Genomic DNA, 20,878 nt, shown 5'->3' with positions numbered 1-20,878 from the left:
GGACAGAGAGGTGTAATCTTGGAAGAAGTTGTTTGATCTTGGTAGAAGATGGTTGATCTAGGATAGACACACCAGATTTAGGAAGGACACACCAGATTAAGGGACAAGATCAATCACTGACATAGGTGACTGATATATATGATTAGATATTTGGCACTTTTAAGTGAATGTTGTATGAGCTGGCTGGAGTTTCACAATCAAAAATTATGTGAGACCTTTGGTTTCAAATAAAATACTATCCAAATATTTCTTGTAACACTGTTATATTTATTTAGATATGTAAATACATCAAGAGTGCACTTGAACAAACCACCGTTAATTCCACAAACATTCACACCAAGTGACATTCTAATCCTTGAAGTTAATATGGAACATATTTTTGAAAACCACATGCCTTGAACTGACTGCAAAATAGCGTAACAACAAAGAAATTACTTCCTACTCAAAGGCATGTTACCCAATAACACTATCGTTACAACATCACAGAAAAAATATATTCTCAATAATTTTATTAACACGTGGGATCCTCTTCAAAATTTGAGGTCTTGGCTTCAGTTCTTATCAAAGATATCAGTATCTTTGGAATGAGTCATACTGAATCCATGGCTTGTCAATAAGGCGCTTACATTACACCATGAAAACACAGCTGTGAACCTTTGACATCCTCCAACTTGGGGAACTTCTTTTGGCAAAGGAACCTGAAAACTTCCACATTTCTTTTTTTTCCCCATTTCTTTTACTAGATAACCTTTTTGTATAACTGTTACATTTGCAGCAGTAAATCCTATATATTGAAGATGAGATATCTGCAAAGAAGTATAACAGAGCCCTGAACATCACAACCTTTCAATCATCTAAAGAAACCTCAAATGTTTTCTTTTCATGAAAATGACAAGATGAGGGTTTTTAACAGGTGATCACATTCTTGAATTTCAAATATTGCAAAACAGAAACTCATAAACCTCTTTATTGCTAATTAACATGAAATTATTTTTTCTCAAAGCTCAAAAATAATTGAATCCAAATTCATCAGGTTAGATTATTTTCCTCTTGCCTACCTCCTGGTGCAGGTTAATTTGTCTTTAATTTTGAAAGATGATCGTTTGACTGAAGCTTGCATGGATGTGATGTCTTACTACCATATGGCTGATGGGCACTTGGCATGAACAGTTTTTTCAAGTGTGACAAAGTATTTTAATGATAGCGAATTTTAAAGGCAAAATATGTTTGAATGAAAACTTACTTTTCCTATTATGCTGCAGCTTTTCAGAATAGGCCTTTATGCCATGCCATTATGCCACACACACACACACACACACACACACACTTTTTTTGGTGTGAAAAAAGTAATGAGGTATTGTCCAAGAATCAGGCAATTTTTAGACCTGTGGCTTCATGACAGTGAATGTAATTTCACAGACAGAAGCCAGTGTTATCCTCTTCATCTGAACACACAACTTTACATTGATATGTTTCAAAAACAACAAATAGGCTCTAGCTAATAGCCTCAGTTGGAGCTAACTCACATTCCAATCTCTTCCAAAGTCCTTTTTAGAAATACACCTGCAATTTGACATCAGACTCGAATTACATTTGCTGTGACTTTTAAAAAATATGAGCAGCTGAAAATATACATTGGTTCAAATGGAGGTGGGAAAAACCAAAGTGATCTAGCATAAACATTCTGAACAACTGCTTGCTAACAGATAACGTATATCAAACTAATTTGACAGTGATCTGGAAGTACTTTATTTAACATTGATTTATCTCTCGGCACATGTTATAGATGCTATGTACTATGAAGTCAATCCATGTCTTGGCACCTGTCAGATATTCCTACGTGTAGATCTACGGTGGTATATCATTAGTATGGACCCTGCTGGTCCAGAAGACCTGTGAATATCCATGTTAGAATCGATCTTTGCTTGTCTTAGGAAAGGACTGGGTGGTTAGGCTGACTGACTTGGTTGACACATCATTGTAGATCAATGCTTGATGCTGTCGATCACTGGATTGTTTGGTCCAGATTATTTACAGAGCAATGATATATGGCTGTAATATTGAAAAGTGTGACATTAAACAACAACCAATCAATCAGTGGTCCAGCAAACCCACCACCTGAATGATCGGTCTATATGTAACATTTATATGGAACCAAGAGGAGGTTACTCTCAACCTAGATTCATTAACAAAGATGTCACTAGCAACATTGTTAGTGATGTATCAACTCTAGTGACTTCAAGCTCACAGGAATCCTAACGACAATAAGTCGACAATGACCAGTTTGTTTACCATATGAGCATTCATAATGTTGACTATTCACAATGTAAGACTTATCCCTGCAGATGTTACTAAATACATGTCAAGATGCTTATATAAACCAATCTGAAGACAAAAATTACTAATACATTAAAAAAACACATACTGGTATTTGAACAATATCTCGAAAGCCCACAACAGAACTCTGAAACCTATGGTAAGGCTCCTTAATGTAAACAAAAATTCTTTCTTAAACCTTGGCAAAGAATTGATCTGTTTTAAACATGGCAGTACCAGCAAGGGATTACTCACTCCAGAAAGTTAATGACATCTCCAACTGTGGAGACAAAACAATGATGGGGCCTAGCTTAGACACAGGTCTACCAACCTAAAGACTGAAGTCGAAACACAAAACTATCTCGGCCCTTGAGGAGACCTCTGGCTGCAAAGCACACCATGAGGCCCTTCCTTGGGGTCTGGATGTTTTTTGTGATGAGGGTGAAGACTGGCTGATCAGATGCTGCTTGGAATTCTGTCAGAGGCAGCATCACTGGAGACATCAGAATTTGCAACCTAGGTTGTTGGGTTCGGCCTGGTTCAAGGGTAATTCCAGGACTTCCAAGGATCATATGACATTAGAGGATGAGAAACACCAAAAATGGTTCCACTATCATTCTTCTCTAGCAGTTATGTGTAATCTTAAAATAGTATCTGTAACTGCCTGTGAAACAGGAAGAATCTAATATTTCATCAATAAATGTAATTCTCAACAGTTGTAATCATGGACAGGCAAGGCAATGCTTTTTATGATATAATTACATTTAAACAAATATGACACAAATTTGATCTTTTGAGATGTAAGACTTTGGTTTCCAAAAAATGTTTTAAAAAACTAAAAATAATAATAATAATAAAATCTGATCTTTTACAAGGTGTGTACAATGGGAAAAAACAGCTTGTAGATTTTTGTGTCAGTGATATATTTGGTCAGTCGGGTACTTGGGAGAAACCATCTCTGCAGGGTGACTTCATATTTTCTTTATATAATGTGATCCCTTGAAGCACCAGTGTTGTTTTTTCCTGAAAAAATATTTAGCCCTCTTTTCTGGAAATGAATGCCATCACCCCACCCTTCTTCAGTTTCTTGTTTTCACACTTTTCCTTGCATCTTCCCTCCCACTTCTCCATCCATCCAACACAGTCAGTATATCACTCATGGCAGGATAACTTGTGACATCATTTCAATATTAGACATAATATATCATATCTGTTACCTCCCCTGAATGTAGATCCTGCCACGCGTATCTTGATCTCCCCTCATTACTCAGTCCACACACTTCTGTGTTATCACAGAGGACATGCATTATTCAACATATTGCTATATGACTGTGCACAATTCACTATAGTTGGCATGTTTGTCAAGCTGAAATAACATTTCATTTTAAACTGTCCCTTGATGTAAGATGTGTATTTCTTCATAATTCATTCACTGACAAATGGCATCATTCAATATGTATATATATGCATAAAAAAAACCAACCCAAAATGCTGTTGATCGCTGGATTGTCCAGTCCATACTTAATTATTTACAGACTGGAATCATATAGCTGGAATATTGCTGAGTGAGGTGTAAAACTAATCTCAGTCACTCAATATTTGAAAATATGCATGAAAAAACAAAGTGCTTCCTTTGAATGGAATCAACAGAATCTGACCATGTGGGCAGCCTCTAATCCCTGCCCCTTCTGTCCCCTTCAGAATGCTGGGGATGAGCTTGAGTTACATACCAGAACTCATGACACTAGAGAGGCAGACTGGCATCCTGGCAGCCATTATTATACACACACCAAAACCCACACTAACATCTAAACCCCCAATCCCCCATCACTTCCTCTATCAGCTATCAGTGTTGTCCATCAGAAGCCAGTGAAAAACATATAAAACCATCACAAGGGATGTTCCACAATCCAGCATTACTACCCACCCCAATCGTGTACTACATCCACATGCCCCCAGTCTCAACATCTGCCTCTATCACTACCTCTTCATGCCCCAGACTTCTCACACGTTTTTTCTCACCTGTTGTGAATTTGTACCATCTGCTACTTACATTTATGACATTACACAATCAGACAGATAATCTCCATACCTCACCACACCCTGAGACATATTGGAAAGACTCTTTACTTCTGGATGTTAGCTGATGTATGTGTTATTACACATTTCTCTTCTCTCACATACCAATATGCAGCATGTGTTAGTTGTATAAATTCTGACAGCATGTGAAATGTTGTGTTAATTTTTATCAAATGATCATGTATCTTTTTTAAAGTCAAATATATTCACATTCCAGGATAGCCTCCCAACACCATCCTTACAAGATATTCAGAGGCAAGGCCCAGTATCTTTTGCTTGCAGCCAGTTACAGTACCCCTTGCTTAGCCACCTCCAGTACTCATGTGTAGTGTCATCTCCAGTACTTCATGTTTTGAGCTATCTCCAGTACCCCATGATTAAAGCTACCTCAAGTACACCATGATTAGAGCTACCTCCAATACCATATGAGTAGAGCTACCTCCAGTACACCATGATTAGAGCTACCTTCAGTACATCATGAGTAGAGCTACCTCCAGTACACCATGATTAGAGCTACCTCCAATACCATATGAGTAGAGCTACCTCCAGTACACCATGATTAGAGCTACTTTCAGTACACCATGATTAGAGCTACCTCCAGTACACCATGATTAGAGCTACCTTCAGTACATCATGAGTAGAGCTACCTCCAGTACACCATGATTAGAGCTACCTTCAGTACATCATGAGTAGAGCTACCTCCAGTACACCATGATTAGAGCTACCTCCAGTACACCATGAATAGAGCTACCTCCAATACCATATGATTAGAGCTACCTCCAGTACACCATGATTAGAGCTACCTTCAGTACATCATGAGTAGAGCTACTTCCAGTACCCCATGATTAGAGCTACCTCGAGTACGCCATGATTAGAGCTACCTCCAGTACACCATGATTACAGTCACCTTTAATACCCCATGATTAGAGCCACCTCCAATACCTCATGCTTAGAGTCATCTCCAGTACATTGTACATTATTTAGAGTCAACTCCAGTACCCTGTCCTTACTCTTGTCTTTCCCTGTTCTTATGGCTCCAAAGCTAAGAGGTCACTTCTGGTACCCTGTGCTAAGAGAAACTAAAGTACTGTATGCCTTTAGAAATGTCCAGTACCTTTTTGACTCAGAACCACTTCCAAATACCTTTTGATTAGAGAAGCCAAATGTACCTTATGCTTTAAACCTTCTCTATGCCCTATGCTTGGCACAACCCTTTATCTAAGTTGAGAGTCTTCACGCTTCACTTCTGTGCACTAAGCTTCTGTTTGGTGGCACCTCTATGATCCTGACAGCGAAATAAGAGGAGGATGTTCCCTGACTAGGACAATGAAGATCGCCCAGTCACCTATTACTCCAAAAGATTCATTTCCAGTTTTAACCTCCACCACTACATACTAGTGTTTACATAAAACTACCAGAAAGTTAAAGCAATTCTGGCAAAATGCAGAGTTACGGCCCCTTGGTGTGCCAGAAAAATATGATCTGGGTTCAAATCCTGGTCTGCTCTGATTATGTATGATCATAATACACACTGGTGGAGTTCACCAAACTGATCAATAATTTGATCACTTCAGGCTTTCCTATCAACATCAACACGATACATCATGATAAATCTGAAATACTGCTAATAGCAGCTTTAAACTCGCTCGCTCACCACTACGTGCACCATCTTCCCCAATGTATGAACATGTATACAAGGGAGGTGAGGTGTCCTGCATACCCCAGTGTTGTGATAACCCTGGCAGCATGTTGATGGAGTTAGGAGAACACTGACACCGGACCTGATCATACCTAATAGGCCCAGATACATGCACAACACTTGCCAGCTGTGTGCTTGTAAAACCATCAACATCAGTGGAGGTAGTGGGGTAGCGTGTTGGTTTTATTTTCTCGTCATGTTGAAGGCCCAAGTTTTTATTCCCTATTTGGGCACATTGTGTGAAATCCATTTTTGCCACAGATGTGTATCAGATACACCTCATGATAATATGATGTCATCAGGTATTATCACTGATAGCAAGAGATGCAAAGATTTTAATATAATGCCAATATACAACAGACCTAACCATGTCAAATTTAAGGTCTTTTGAAGGTACATCAATGTTCACCTCTATTCAGATTCAGGCCTGCACATTCAAGAACGTGAAGAGATGGCACACAAAGTATCTACTTTCAGGCATGCTTGTCCTGCACTGACTATGACATAGTCCCTGTTCTGCCTGCTCTATATATATAGTAAATGGTGGTTCTTAGATTATCCTATGGTTCAGTTGCAGTTACAGACGAGGATTGTCACATATGCTCAGTAAAATTTCAGACATTTTTTTTTAAAGTTGTGTGTGTGCAACTTTTCTTCTTTTCTACTCGCCAGTTAAGCCACTGAAACTGAAAGTTGTGAAGTTTTACATAATGGGGAACCTCGGTGTAATCTCTTCACCATAGAAAATATACATTGATCAAATTATTTTAAAAAATTACTTTATTTCAAAGAAACTAATAGACTGAGTACCACTTGATGTGAAGCACCTGAAGACAACAATGGCTCACGGGTGTTTGCTGCTGTATGCCTAGAAATTTGGCAATATTACAATATTTGAGTCATATGGCATGACAGTTTCGGAAAATGTGCCTAAGGTCCTGAAATATTCACTATGTTAAGGAACGTCTGTGACACAAACACTGGAAATATAGTCAGGATGAATCTGGGGATAAACTACCTAAGGGACACGACTCTACACAGGTGACTCCATTTGATGCTCTTTCCTCAGTTTTATCATGAGATCCAGACAAATTACCCATGCTCCTTCTTTTGTTTACAACTTACTGCCATGAAGAATTGAGAGTTAAACATGCAGAGTATGATAAACTGCAGGAGATGCTCGTATTCACCGACCAAACTACCCCATTTGTCACAGATGAACTACAGCAATTCAAGGATGTCAATCAGGTCTTTGTATATCAGCACACATCTTCAACATGCTAACCATGCAATCATACAAATGCCTTTATGACACATCTCGACATGTTCCCCCTACCCAACTGCAACATCTGCATCCAATCTCCTCAAACTTTCTCTGAAGAGTACATTTCAAACAAATGTTTTTCAAGCTAATATTCATCCATACCATCACATTTAAAGAATAACATCATTTCTTGTACAGATGCCTCATTTGCCTCAGAGGAAATTTCAGAATTGCTGTTAGTATAGTATTGTGAAGACCAATATGGGTTTTGTCATGACACAGAATTATAGCCTACATCAATGCTTTGATTTAAGCATCTTCTGTCCTACTATTTCGGTTAATGGAAGGACACGCATAGGTTTATCTTCTTCACTATCAAATCTCAAAGAGACCATATTGTCAAAATTGTGTACAGATCAAAGCAGCAGTGCTATCTTCAACTGACATGAAGGCAACGTTTTTCAGCTTCCTGAAATGTATCAGGATGACATCCGTTGTAAGGGAACATGCACCGGATGCACCTCTGCATCATGGATGAACTCTTGCATCTTTATATGATAAAAGATGGAAAATAAATGTCAACATGATAAATGACTTTAGTGATTTCTATTCTCTGTAAAAAATTATATTTTATAACATGTATGAATATGTTTTCTTGTGAATGATTTATTTTAATAGATAGCATGACTTGAGTTAAAAGATTAAAAATGATACCGATGAATTGCTTAACATTTATTGGCTGTGTCATGTTTTCCATTGACATGTGAGGATTTCAGTATGTCATGATTTTAAGGAACAATGGAATAAAATATACCAGTGCACAACAAAGCTGAAACAGTTACTGGGCACATTCTATGGTTACTGTAATTGGCTTTACATGCTGGTGCTGACAAATGGGACAAAATTACATTTTCAATATGGCTGCCATGGCTGACAAAATACAAATGGAATACTGTGATAACTATTTTGGGGATCATATGTAAAGCTTCAGATTTCAGAGAAGTTGAAAATTTACAAGAAACTATTTGGGGACAGATGAACTTCTTATAGAAATGCTCACATGACATTTGTTGATAAGTATTACACTTACCAATGAGCCAAAGTAAAGTGGTACTTTTCAGCTTAGGAATAGTGGTTTCTAGGTATTTCTGAAGATTTCATGTTTCCTTATCTCTATATGCAATACAGTCAGTCCTTGTTATCTCAAGATCTTTCATATTAAATGTACTAACACTTCAAACAAATCATTATATTCTAATCACCTTACTATACACATACACAGATATGTGATCCCGTATCGTCATCTCAAGATAAAAATACATTGAACTTGGACTTGGGGCAAAACTTTGACATTTTAATTTTTTTTCTACTTATATCATGTTCTTGGTATTTGCCACATAAACAGTTTTGAGAAGCACAAATAAGTACCACACATGGCAGTGAGCAGTTCTCTGAGATATATCCAATACCTTTCCTCATATTTTCAGCTAATTTCTCTACTAACCATTTAATGAATCTGTAATAAAAACAGCAACACAGAGATTGTTACTTGATTACAATGCTTTAATGAAATCTGATCATGGTCATCGATTTTCCTCTAATAATGTCAGGTTCACCACAAAGGCATGAATGTATGGATGTCAACTTTAAGAATATACCCCAAAACATTGCAATCTGCATCACTATTAAGTACCAGTCAAATGACACCAGGTTCCAACATTCAGATGGCTCCAGACGCCTAAAGCCATGGAACAGATGAAACAAACCTGTAGCTCCTGGTAGCTAGTAAGGCAGAAATTCAGAGAAACAGATACAGGAAAAGACACATATTGCCACAAAATGATCCATCTTGCAAGATTTCATTCAAAGAAAAACGAAATTAAATTTCAGCAGTCATGAATGATTAGATTATAAATACATTAAAATGGTCACAGGGTGCATTGAATCTGACATTCATTTAACAAATTGTTTATGTAAATGTTTTTCCTAAAATTATTTCAATATTTCCTCCTATTTCAGAATACTACTGTGTGATGAATAAACATGGAAATCAGGGACACATGCCTGCTTCCGATGTATTTTCATTCCCAGAATAACCTCTCGCAACAGTCTACTTTTGAAGAGAATTTGATAGTGTAATCTTCGCGTCAAATTTCAAAACTGTGAACTCTGAAATTTAGGCATTGTGACAAAAAATATGCAATGTGGGATGCATTTCCGGTGACTTTGTTTCAAGAACTAACAAATGCTAGCGAGGGGAGACAAATTAGAGCATGAGGTTTGATAGTTTGTTTTCAGTTTACAACATGAAAAGGAATGTGTAAGGAATTATATGAGCTTGGATACATAGCTGTTGCCCTAGAATGTGTACATGCATAGCTAAGATTCATTAACTGCTCTGTATAAGTCTTCTTAAAGCTTGAAACATGCTGAATATTCTCCTATATGTATTACTGGCATGTATAGTAAGCCTCTTGAGGCACTATTTATGACAAAGTTGAAGCAATTTGAGATAATCCAAAATTCTGAAACTCTGGCATTGTGTCCATTTCAAAACGAGAATGGAACCATTTATGCAAAGTTAAATGTAATGACATCAGATGCAAAACTAAAGTTCTGCTATTAACACTTACTTTCTATAAGACATCAATAAATACAATGGTATTGCTTTTGTCAGTAATGTTTCTTGACATTTTACAGTTTTGTAAATTAAACAATGGGCTTCCATGATCAGATTTATAAAACGAATCAAACAAACTGATCAATTATTGATTAATTGAACACTGCTGGATACTTGTCTTAAACCTAAGTTCAATTTCCTAAAACACACAAAGTAGGCCTCAGCTGAACAATGATACAGATGCATTATATAGGTACCAACAAGGGATAAGTTTGTTTGAATAGTTACAACTGTGATAGTTAAAGTCCATGACTTGACAAGTATAAGGCACATTTTATAGCTGAGGGATATCAGAAAATATTTGTGAACTCTCATGGGTTGCTCTCATGACTCAAAAGAATTTCAAATCTCTGGGAAAATACCAGGTGCTTGTTTAGGAGACCAAACCCATGTGAACCTTCTAGTGCATAAAACTACAACACATTAACTTATCTTATTTGTAATCCATCATAAGCAATGGCACTTGATTGGTAAGTCAACACAACCTCCACTGTTTAGGTTACAAAACTGAATCACTCACTAAACATTTCCAAATGTTTGTATTCATTTCAGAAGGCCATCTAAATAAACACTGTATTAAATGTCATTATGTACTCATCTTAAAAGGAGTGTTTAAAGGTTGCAAGTTTTGTGCCTCTTGATAATTACAAGTGATTTTGTACATAGAAGTACAAGCAGTAGATCTACGTTCATTTGGACTCATTTCAGAACAAAATGTTACATAGCACAGATGGGTGATGAGGGCTGTAAGGATGAAGTTCACCTGATATAGAAGCCTGTGGTTTCAGCAGTGTTGCATGACAAGGTTTAGGTTGATAAAACTGTTTCATCTTAGTCATCTTCCAGCTAGATGAGGTCACCCATAGCCTTAGGTACCGCTACAGAAACCACCTATCACCAGCTGTCTATTTACAGGCATTTGGCTTGGTGCCAGTGGTTCATACAGGAATGGTATTATCAGCGTTTTTCATACAAGCAATCTATGCACTTATGTAGAGAAAAATGGAGAGAAATGAACATACTGCAGATATTATTTTTATTTATAGTAGAATATTTCATTGTAATGTTCCCACACTTCTAGGTAATATGGGTTTCTTCAGAACAGAACAGGTCCATTGATCTGATGTTAAATGCTAACTTCCTCTCTCCCTCACTCACTCAGGATACGAGGGAATGTAAAAAAGTAGTGTGTCTAACTATATTCTCAGTGTCCAATGTTTGTAAAGTTTCCATATCACTTTGAAAGGATCAGTAACAAAGCCATTTCAAAAGTTTCACATATGTGGGTAATGTGGTTCACAAGTGATGCGAGTCATCACATCACACTGGGGTATAATATTTGTAGAAAATGAAAATGATGTCATTTGGTATTTTGTGGACAATGGTATGTCCTCACATAATATCATGTAAAATACGATCAGAATGGTATTGGATACATTCCTGTCATAATGAACAGCCAAAGATTTGGATTGCTTGATTTAGATTTAAACAGGAACTGTTTTTCAAGGATACCCCCATTTTGATCTTTAAAAAACACTGTGTCCAGATAATCAAGCTGGCACTGTTTACAATATATAGGGGGCTGACACTTGTGTGACCATTCATTATTTAGTTTGAACCCTTGGCATCATCTATGAATAGTGAAACCATTAGAATCAGTTATGTCCTGATGATTACGTCATCTGGAAGGGGATGGGTGGTGTCTCCAAAACAAGCTCTTTCAGTAAACATGAAGGGGTGGGGGAGTCACTTTAACAAGCAATACAAGTGACTGTAGTTTCAAAGTGTCTTTTTATGCCCTTTAATATCTAAGTGTGATTCTAGCGGACTCAATTCTACCAATCGCAAACATAAAACTGTTTCTTGCATATTTTGTTTCCTAAAGTTTGTGATGCATTCATTGCAGATTTTGCATTTTGGGCTTACCAAGATAACAAGTCAAACAAAATGGGGATCGTGAGACTGGAACATAGCAAACCAGTTTGCTCAAGGTTGACAGATATGATGTTAAAAAGTAAAACATAAAACAGTTGCATTCATATCATTGTCTGGGTGAGACTCAATCCTTTTTGACATACCCCCGTACATACTTGCTGGTTGGTGGGTTTGTAAGGTTGCCTTCCCTGTTTGGCATGTTAGCAGACCTATCCTGCCTCTGTTGGCATGGGAGAAACTGTCTTGCCTTGGAACTCATGAGTAGGGGCATGTTCCTCCTTGAGACACATGAAGGGGAGAGTCTGTCTTTAGGACCTGTATGGTCCATGCTTACTCACCCAGGTTTTTTATAGACTCACTCACTCACTCACTCATTCACTCAGACATGTACAAAAGTTTATATGAAACAGATGCTTCCCTTTGTGGATGAATGTTATAGGTATATGCACTTGGAGGGTGAAATAAGTTCAGGAGTATATATCCAAACAAATAGACAATGTAATACGATATTGCTAGCTGGTATGATAGCACACGTCTCATTAAAAACTTATTTTCAAAGCCTCAAGCCTGAGCAGCTGTTTAAGTCATTGTTTATTTGAAGGAAGAATAAACGTTTCTTGAGACCTGTCTTAGACGGATTTACTTTCTAGCACTGAACTCAATGATGAATTGTTCAAGAAAGAGTTGTATGCACAATAATAACTCTCCTTCAACAAATGAAACGTTGACACATAAGTGAAAGTATATCAGATGGTCTTGAGAAAAGATTATGGTCCATGTGCAACTTGCCTTATCTGATGAATGTTTTTACCAGTATTTCTTTCTGACAAAACGTATTTCCATGGAATGAATATATGTGTAGTCACTTTTCGTCAGGTAAGGGCATGTTGACTGACTGGTTAATGAGTGAGCACATCATTTCTTACTTCCGCTGGTATTTTAGAGTGAGGATAATTTCATACTATCATCATCAACCTGTGTTGTTGCTAGACAGTTTATTACCCTTAAACATGGACGTCAATTTTTATTAAAATTTAAACTTACCAAACATCCTGCAGTTCCAGATGGTGCTTCACTAATCTGTGCAATTCCAGCTGCCTTCTTTTTCCGTTTGTCAGAAAACTTTTCATATTTGTGCATTTCCTTTTCTGTGAGACTATTACAAAACCTTGGGTCAAGGTCATGCAAGGGCAACTGTCGCTGAAGTTGTTTTCTGCGGAGCTGTGACGCAAATTCCTGTTTGTCTTGTGGTAGCATAGAGATGTATTTTTGAGATCTCTGAAATTACAAAAAAAACCATGTGTTTAAAATAACATGACTTCCATGTCATTAAATATTATCTCACGCATATATCGGCAATGACACAGATTGAAAAGAGCCATGCTCGTTCATGTGAAGAACATAAACCACTATCTTCAGATGTCGTTCTGACGCTGGGTCTCAGACATTTAAATTAAACTCTCACATGGTACAATGATTTACTTTATTTGTTTACATGTCAACACTACTCCATAATGTTTCACATCCAATAACATGGAGCTGCCTTCTTCACTCGTGCAGTACATCTTGACTCTTTCTCATATATAGGATATCAGGCTTATGATTTTGAAATGGAACATTTTACCCATCTAAGGATACAGCTTAGAAAGGATGTATGCATTTTTCAAACATGCAGCAATTGTGTAATTATAAATACATATTTACAAACAATTTCAAATGCATTAATGTTTATGAGAGTTACCTCCCTTACCCGTTTCAGAATCTTAATAATCATAATGTTGAAATGTTTCATTCAAAACCTAGTTTAAGAACAGTTGATACATCAGTTCAATGAGGTGTGATGTATTTAGGCCTTTAAAGACATGTTTAAAAATTGATCTGTTCTCAATTCTCTTCAAGAATACAGCTATATATTTAGTGGAACAGCTTTGAAAATAGGAAAAAAGGCTTTGAAAATATGGTCTGGACAAAGGTTAGATACAAAAAGTCTCAAACTTAAGTAGGACATAAACAGTTACTGAAGTTTTCGCAAAATGACATCAATGGCATCACAAGTACACCATCAGTTTCAGCACCATTTCCCATGATATGATGAATAAATAGTCTGCAAAAACATGTGGAACATGATAATATGTCTACATAAGTTGGAGTTTGAGGACACAATAAAATGCTATATATAATTTGGAGTTTGATAACATAATAAGTTATAAATGAAGATTAAGTGCAATGTTTTAAATCATAAGTAATTTCAAATATTGTTGATTTTCTATAAGAAATGGCAAATGAGGAGATTTAGCTTTGTTTTCCTTAAGTAAAAAAGATAAGTTCAAAACAGAATGAATAAATCTATGATATTGAAGTGAAATTCATCATGGTAGTCCAAATTTGGTGTTCCCAACTCCGAGAACGTGACTGGATAAAAAATGATGACTGAACGTGTCATAATTTATATGACAGCTGTTGGAGATGTGAAAAACAAGCTTTCCTGTACAATGTGACAAAAAATAATAGGCTATTTCCTGAAATTATTGCTAATGATTCGCAGCAAAGCTACAGCAGTGTCATTAGGCCGAGCAGTGGAAAAAGACCTTTTTCTGAACACAGTCAAATGATTCCAACAGCCTGTTTTTAAATATACTTCAAGTATTTTCAGTATAAGAACAAATGGATGATTATGACTGTGAATTGAAGAATTTGCATTTAATAAAAGTGAAATTTGAAATGTTTTGTCATCAACATTTCTGGTGTCCTGAAAGTAAGACAAGTGCCTGATATGAGCCATAATCATACATGTCGTGATTCTGTCATTTTGAATAATTTACTGGAACTGCTGGTCAATGGCCTAACTGGAGAGTTAGTCCCTGAATGCATGTAATTTTGAAAGTAACAAATAGACCCTTTTAATTACGTAAACTGAAAGGGAACCCCAGTGCAATGGGAGATTCAGAACCAGGGGGATTCTAGACTGCTTCATTTAGGGCTGTAGTTTTGTTGGGAAAATAATGTGGTTTGGAGACTGTCGGATAGACTATGTTCAAACCAACAAAATATGATCAACAGAATGGAATGAAACTCCTCATAAAGGTTTGCTTGTTAGCAAATAAGCAAAAAAACAACAAAGACTGATCACAGGAATTAAGCATTTGTAAGTTTCCTTTGGATGACTCTCAGAGAACTAGGGTGTTCATAAGAAGCAGTACAAATTCTCATGACAACTCAATTATTACATAATGCTCACTTAATTTTCATCTCTTTATTTCCACAAGCGATAGTTACAAACGATTCATATCATATTCATTCATATGTATTACTTCTTGAGTGTTGTTGCAAGTAATATCATATTTCACCTTAAATAAGCTGTCCTATATTTAATTATTTTCTATTTCGTTTTCCAACTGTGATAAATGTGCAATGAACTAAAACTCATTGTCTTATAACCTAAAATGATATCCCAATGTACTGAAAAGAAATGTCATGAGACCAAAAAAATATTCTCTTCACCTCAGTCATAGACCAAGTTTTGAGAATTTGTTGAAACACATCTCAGTTTACGAAAGTACTGTATTGGGACAAATTTCATATATTTACACAAAATTTCAATTTTTGTAATCACAGTCAGAGATAAATTATGTTTCTGTTCAGCACAAGATGGCAAGCATATTCAATGTAGACATAACAGCTTTACACAAAGAATCATCGTAACAGGTCAGGTGCAGATTAACACAATTCCATGTAGACTACAGTAATGCTGTTTGAGAGAACAGAGGGCCCCAGTAGATGGGCAGCTAGCAGATGCATAATGAGCTCCTCACACACAGGGACAATGTTCCAAATGAGCTTATCCCAGGTTGCAGAAGCAGAGATCACACATGGTTTTACCCCACAAACATGGGAGTCTCAGGAACCCCTAGTTACTAGTTTTAAGGGTCCTTGCAGGCAGTATGAAGGTCCTGTGAAGTAACAGTGAAGAGAACTATTTATTTTGATCATATCTTTGGAGCCTGGAATGAATCATTGGTCACGTGAACTGATTGGTGAAGTAATGTACATAACTACAACCAAGCTCTTAGTAAAGTCACAGATGAGTTGTGGGTACAGTGAATAATATTGTGTGTCCCTCTCAGCGCAGGGAATTTATATTCTGTGTTCATTCCCTACATTTGTGCATACTAGACATACATTTGCAAGTCATGTAAAACCCCGGTGATATGTATGGAATGTTGTAAAATCTCCTGCACCATTTCATGTTTCCTTTGGAGATTTTAAATAAAAACGTGATGAAATTGAAAAAATTATTCATTAAAAATTGGAGTCTTGAAAACAGAAATATATTTCTCCCGTCATAACACCTGAAGTAGCTCTACAGCAGATGTTCCAAGCCTATGCCTAATTAGTAGCTTGCTGAGAAGGTCTATACCGAACTCATCTCCATTCAAGAGATGACAGAATATTGCATGCTTGGTTAGAAGCATAGCTGAGATATGAAGCATCAAGTGACAGGTTTCTGGAAAAAGTCACTTTTTAGTTTGATAAATTGTTATTTTTATCTAGCCAATTTAAACTTTTATGCATTCTCATAAACTTCAAATATGGCTGCAACTTTAGAAACATTCTGAAAAAAGTTATATTTCATCACTTCCATGTATATGTGACTTCACGCTTTAAGTGTCTTAATGAGCATCTAAGCCAAAATAACCTCTTTCAGCTCTTGATAAGAAGACCTGAAATGTATTTAACCTGAAGTATCTCTATCTACAGAAACAGAGTGAACATTCTGGGAGGTGTTAAGACTGCTCAATCTCAATCTGTTTATCAGTTGCCATGAGTAAGGGTGGGTAACTCTTGTTATGGTTCATTAGAGGAAGTTATTTTCAAACGGAAATTGCTTAAATCTTCTTTTTCTAAACTTAGAGCTTTAATGAGAAAAGTAATTGTGCCATTGAATTGTAAAGAGGTACATCACCACATGAATTTTATTTAATGGAAATTGTGTGAGGTGTAAAAAAATGTTTTTATGAGTACAAAAAGTTGTGCTGTAGACATGTATGTATACCTAATTCATCTACCACTTTCTAAATGGCATTGTGTAATCACATCTTTCGGCCATTGGGGCCGTGCCAATTTACACTTGTCAGAGGGGTACACAAAGTATGCAGTCTAGACTACCAGTTGTCCAGCTGACGTCCATTTTGTGGTCACAATACCAGTATGTATGGCAAAGACATGTAAACAATTATTTCTTGGCACAGTCCCAGACTGTTTGTCTGTTAGCTTTGTGTCTTATCAGAAAAGAATGTTGTAACATTGAACATTTGAATATTTTGAGACCAGCCATTCTGTTAACAATCATTCAAAAACATAATCATGTGTTTAATTCATTAGCAACTGATTTACAACTAACAGAAAATTTAAACATTAACACAAAAATGAAGTTGTTCAGAAACTTGTTTTGAGATAAGATTCTGCTAAACATTTACAAATGAAAAAATATATCAATGAAGAAACTGTTGGGTTATAAAATCATTTGATATATCACACCCACACACGTCAGCAACCATCCTCGTTTGAAATCAGACACCATGCATGGATAAAAAAATGTTACTTAATTCAGCAAAAAGCTTAACTGTTACTCATTGTTTACAAACCCTCAGTGTTTCCCAATGGGGACCAAAGAAGACCAATTATTCCCCAGACTGTGTGTGAAATCTCACCTCTCATGTAAGCTTACACCAAGAGTTCTCAGACAATCTGTTTTAGAAATCAGCAGACCATCTAAATTAAATTTTCTTACAAGAGACGTGTGAGCTAATCCTCCTTGTTTGCAGTTGGTGCTAAAAGCTTGGACAACTAACGTGAATGCATGCTTTCATTTAATGCGTGCACAAGCCTCTTAGAAAATGTTCCGAGGGGGTGTTTCTTTTCTGACACACTGATTGCTGATTATGAAAGACAAATGATTGTGTTCAATAAGTCCTGATATAGAATACTCCTGGATACCACTCTATATACAGGGTGTGATTTCTCATTGTCCCCTCAAAATCATCATCATCATCATCATCATCATCATCATCATCATTCACTGCTCTGCTCTGGTGCAGGCTCAAACAAGAGATAGCAGGCTAACTTCATCATCACTGAATGGGGACTGTATATTATCACTTGTTTCAAATTTATACAAGATATAAACACATTCAGATGAAATTTCTTTCATTATCACGATGTTCATATCTACATTCAGTTTATCTAGACCACAGATCACTAGCTATAGGATATCCATGTTTAATTTAACAGGTAAGTACAAGGATGTTGAACAGTTGGTACCCTGAAGACTGAACATTGTTGATAAAATCCCTGACACCACACCATGATATATATCATTTATCATAAGGGATGTTCAATGGATTTGTTTGCAGTATTATGCATATGTACAGAAATATGCAAAGTAGAAGTGTGCAAGTCACCCAAGCAAGTTTAGGTCTTGTTGAGTGAGTGAGTGAGTGAGTGAGTGAGTGAGTGAGTGAGTGAGTGAGTGAATGAATGAGTGAGTGAGTGAATGAGTGAGTGAGCAGGGTTTTATATGGTTTTTAGCAATATTCCAACAATATCATGGTAGAGGACACCAGAAATTGGCTTCACACATTGTACCCATGTGAGAAATTGAACCCAGGTCTTTGCTGTGGCAAGCAACGGCAAGGCTGACCACTGCCAATCTGATTATCATGTTTTGTACCTGAAATAACTGGCTTTGAGGAATTGTTTTTATAAATCTATTTGTTGAGATGAGTAAATCTATCACTTTGCCCTGTTTGACTTTTACAAGGACCCATGACTTGGCTGAAAAACTGCAGATGTGACTACAGATCTAAGTACTAAGTACACCAGAAATGAGCTTCACATATCGTACCCACGTGTGGAATCAGACTAGTATCTTCGACATAATGGGTCAACACATCAACCACTAGACTACCCAACAGAACAGTCACTCCATGAGTGACTTGCTAAATCCTGTGTACCTTCAAACTCCACGAATAAACTGATAAAACCTGTGTACCTTTAAACACCACGAACAGATGGATAAAACCTGTGTACCTTTAAATTCCACAAATAAACTGATAAAAACTGTGCACCTTTAAACTCCATGAATAAAATGATAAAACCAATGCACCTTTAAACTCCATGAATATACTGAAAAAACCTGAGCACCTTTAAACTCTATGAATAACTGATAAAATCGATGCACCTTTAAACTCCATAAGTAACCTAATAAAACCAATGCACCTTTAAAAACGTATAACACAGCTGTCACAGCTGTTACATAGACAGAACCCTTACACTTTTCTAAGTGCTCAGTGAAGTAAAACAGAAACTGGAGTTGTCACAGTCACTGTTTGTATCAGCTGCATCCCTCGTCCACTGTATGTGTGAATGATGGCAACAAGTGCAATCAAACCCTGAGATTTGAGAGCTATGTTGAATCATCTCAGACCCGTGATGTAAGTCAAATGTCTACCTGTATGATACACTTTATAAAAATATGCATCCTATCACAGATAAATGGTGTTGGTTTGAGATAGCGGGATATCAAAATTCTTCACAAAGAATTATTTTGGACACATCCTGTTTCAGAAGCATAAGCAAGATATACATAGATGATATTGCTGAATCATCACTTTCATCTTTATTAGCTTGTCTGGCTAACATAATTTATGTGACTATTTGAGTGAGTGATTGAGTTTAGTTTTATGCCACACTCAGCAATATTCCAGCTATATGGCGGCAGTCTGTAAATAATTGAGTCTGGACCAATCCAGCGATCAACAACATGAGCATTGATCTGCGCAATTGGGAATGACAAGTGTCAACCAAGTCAGCAAGTCTGACTACGCAATCCCACTAGTTGCCTCTTACAAGCATAGTCATCTTTTATGACAAGCATAGGTTGCTGAAGGTCTATTCTACCCCAGATCTTCACGGGTCAAGTGACTAATTACATAATATTTAATGTAGAATGAAAGGTTGGAAATGCCTTCAGAAACATACAGGAACTACAATGTAAGAGATTTCTGGAGGCGGGATATGGTAGCCCAGTGGTTAAAGCATTTGCTCAACACCTTGAAGTCAAAGTGCTATGGTAATATGGTGATGTGAGAGACTAGTGGACAGTTGTGTGAACAACAATCTATACTGCCAGGCTATAGAAAGACGTCAGCACAAGTCACAGCTTAGAGGGGCTGTGGGGTGTTCTTGTCATCAAAGTGTTTGTTTACTATACTGAGGACACCATGTTTGAGTCTCCACATGGCTTCAGTGTGTGACATCCATTTCTGATGTCCTCTACTGTGGTAAATAAGTGATTGGTACAAGTGTGGGATAGAAACAATCTGGTTTACACATTACTGGATCAATTAAAAATCTTTATTTCTGGAGACAAGTGGTGGAAAAACTTACCTAGTGCTAGAAGGAATACAACAGGTCAATGACCTGATACATGTATCCTCAATGCAATGACCTGATACCTGTATACTGCATGGCCTGATACCTGTAACCTCAATGACCTGATACCTGTATCCTCAATCATCCTGATACCCGTATCCCCAATGAAATCATACCTGTATCCTCAATTATCCCAACACCTATATCCCCAATTCCCTGATACCAGTATCCTCAATGACATGATACCTGTATCCTCAATGACCTGATGCCTGTATCCCCAATGACCTGATACCTGTATCCTCAATTATCCCGATAACTGTATCCCCAATGCCCTGATACCTGTATCCTCAATGACCTGATACCTGTATCTTCGATGACCTGTTACCTGTATCTTTAATGACCTGATACCTGTGTCCAAAATAACACAATGTTTGTGATGACAGTGACTAGATACTTGTGGCATCATTGATCA

The 20,878-nt window shown here is 36.9% G+C and overlaps 1 protein-coding gene across 1 annotated transcript in view; it reads right to left on the bottom strand.

Moving 5' to 3' along the window:
• Positions 1–20,878, bottom strand: part of LOC137296582 (testin-like) — a 65,132-nt gene that overhangs the window by 11,140 nt on the left and 33,114 nt on the right. The window contains exon 4 of the mRNA XM_067828396.1: positions 13,018–13,251. Coding sequence (XP_067684497.1) covers positions 13,018–13,251 — 234 coding nt within the window. The remainder of the gene's footprint in view (positions 1–13,017; positions 13,252–20,878) is intronic.

This window comes from Haliotis asinina, chromosome 9 (assembly GCF_037392515.1).
Source record: "Haliotis asinina isolate JCU_RB_2024 chromosome 9, JCU_Hal_asi_v2, whole genome shotgun sequence".
Taxonomy (NCBI): domain Eukaryota; kingdom Metazoa; phylum Mollusca; class Gastropoda; order Lepetellida; family Haliotidae; genus Haliotis; species Haliotis asinina.
This window is presented reverse-complemented; position numbering and strand designations above follow the sequence as displayed.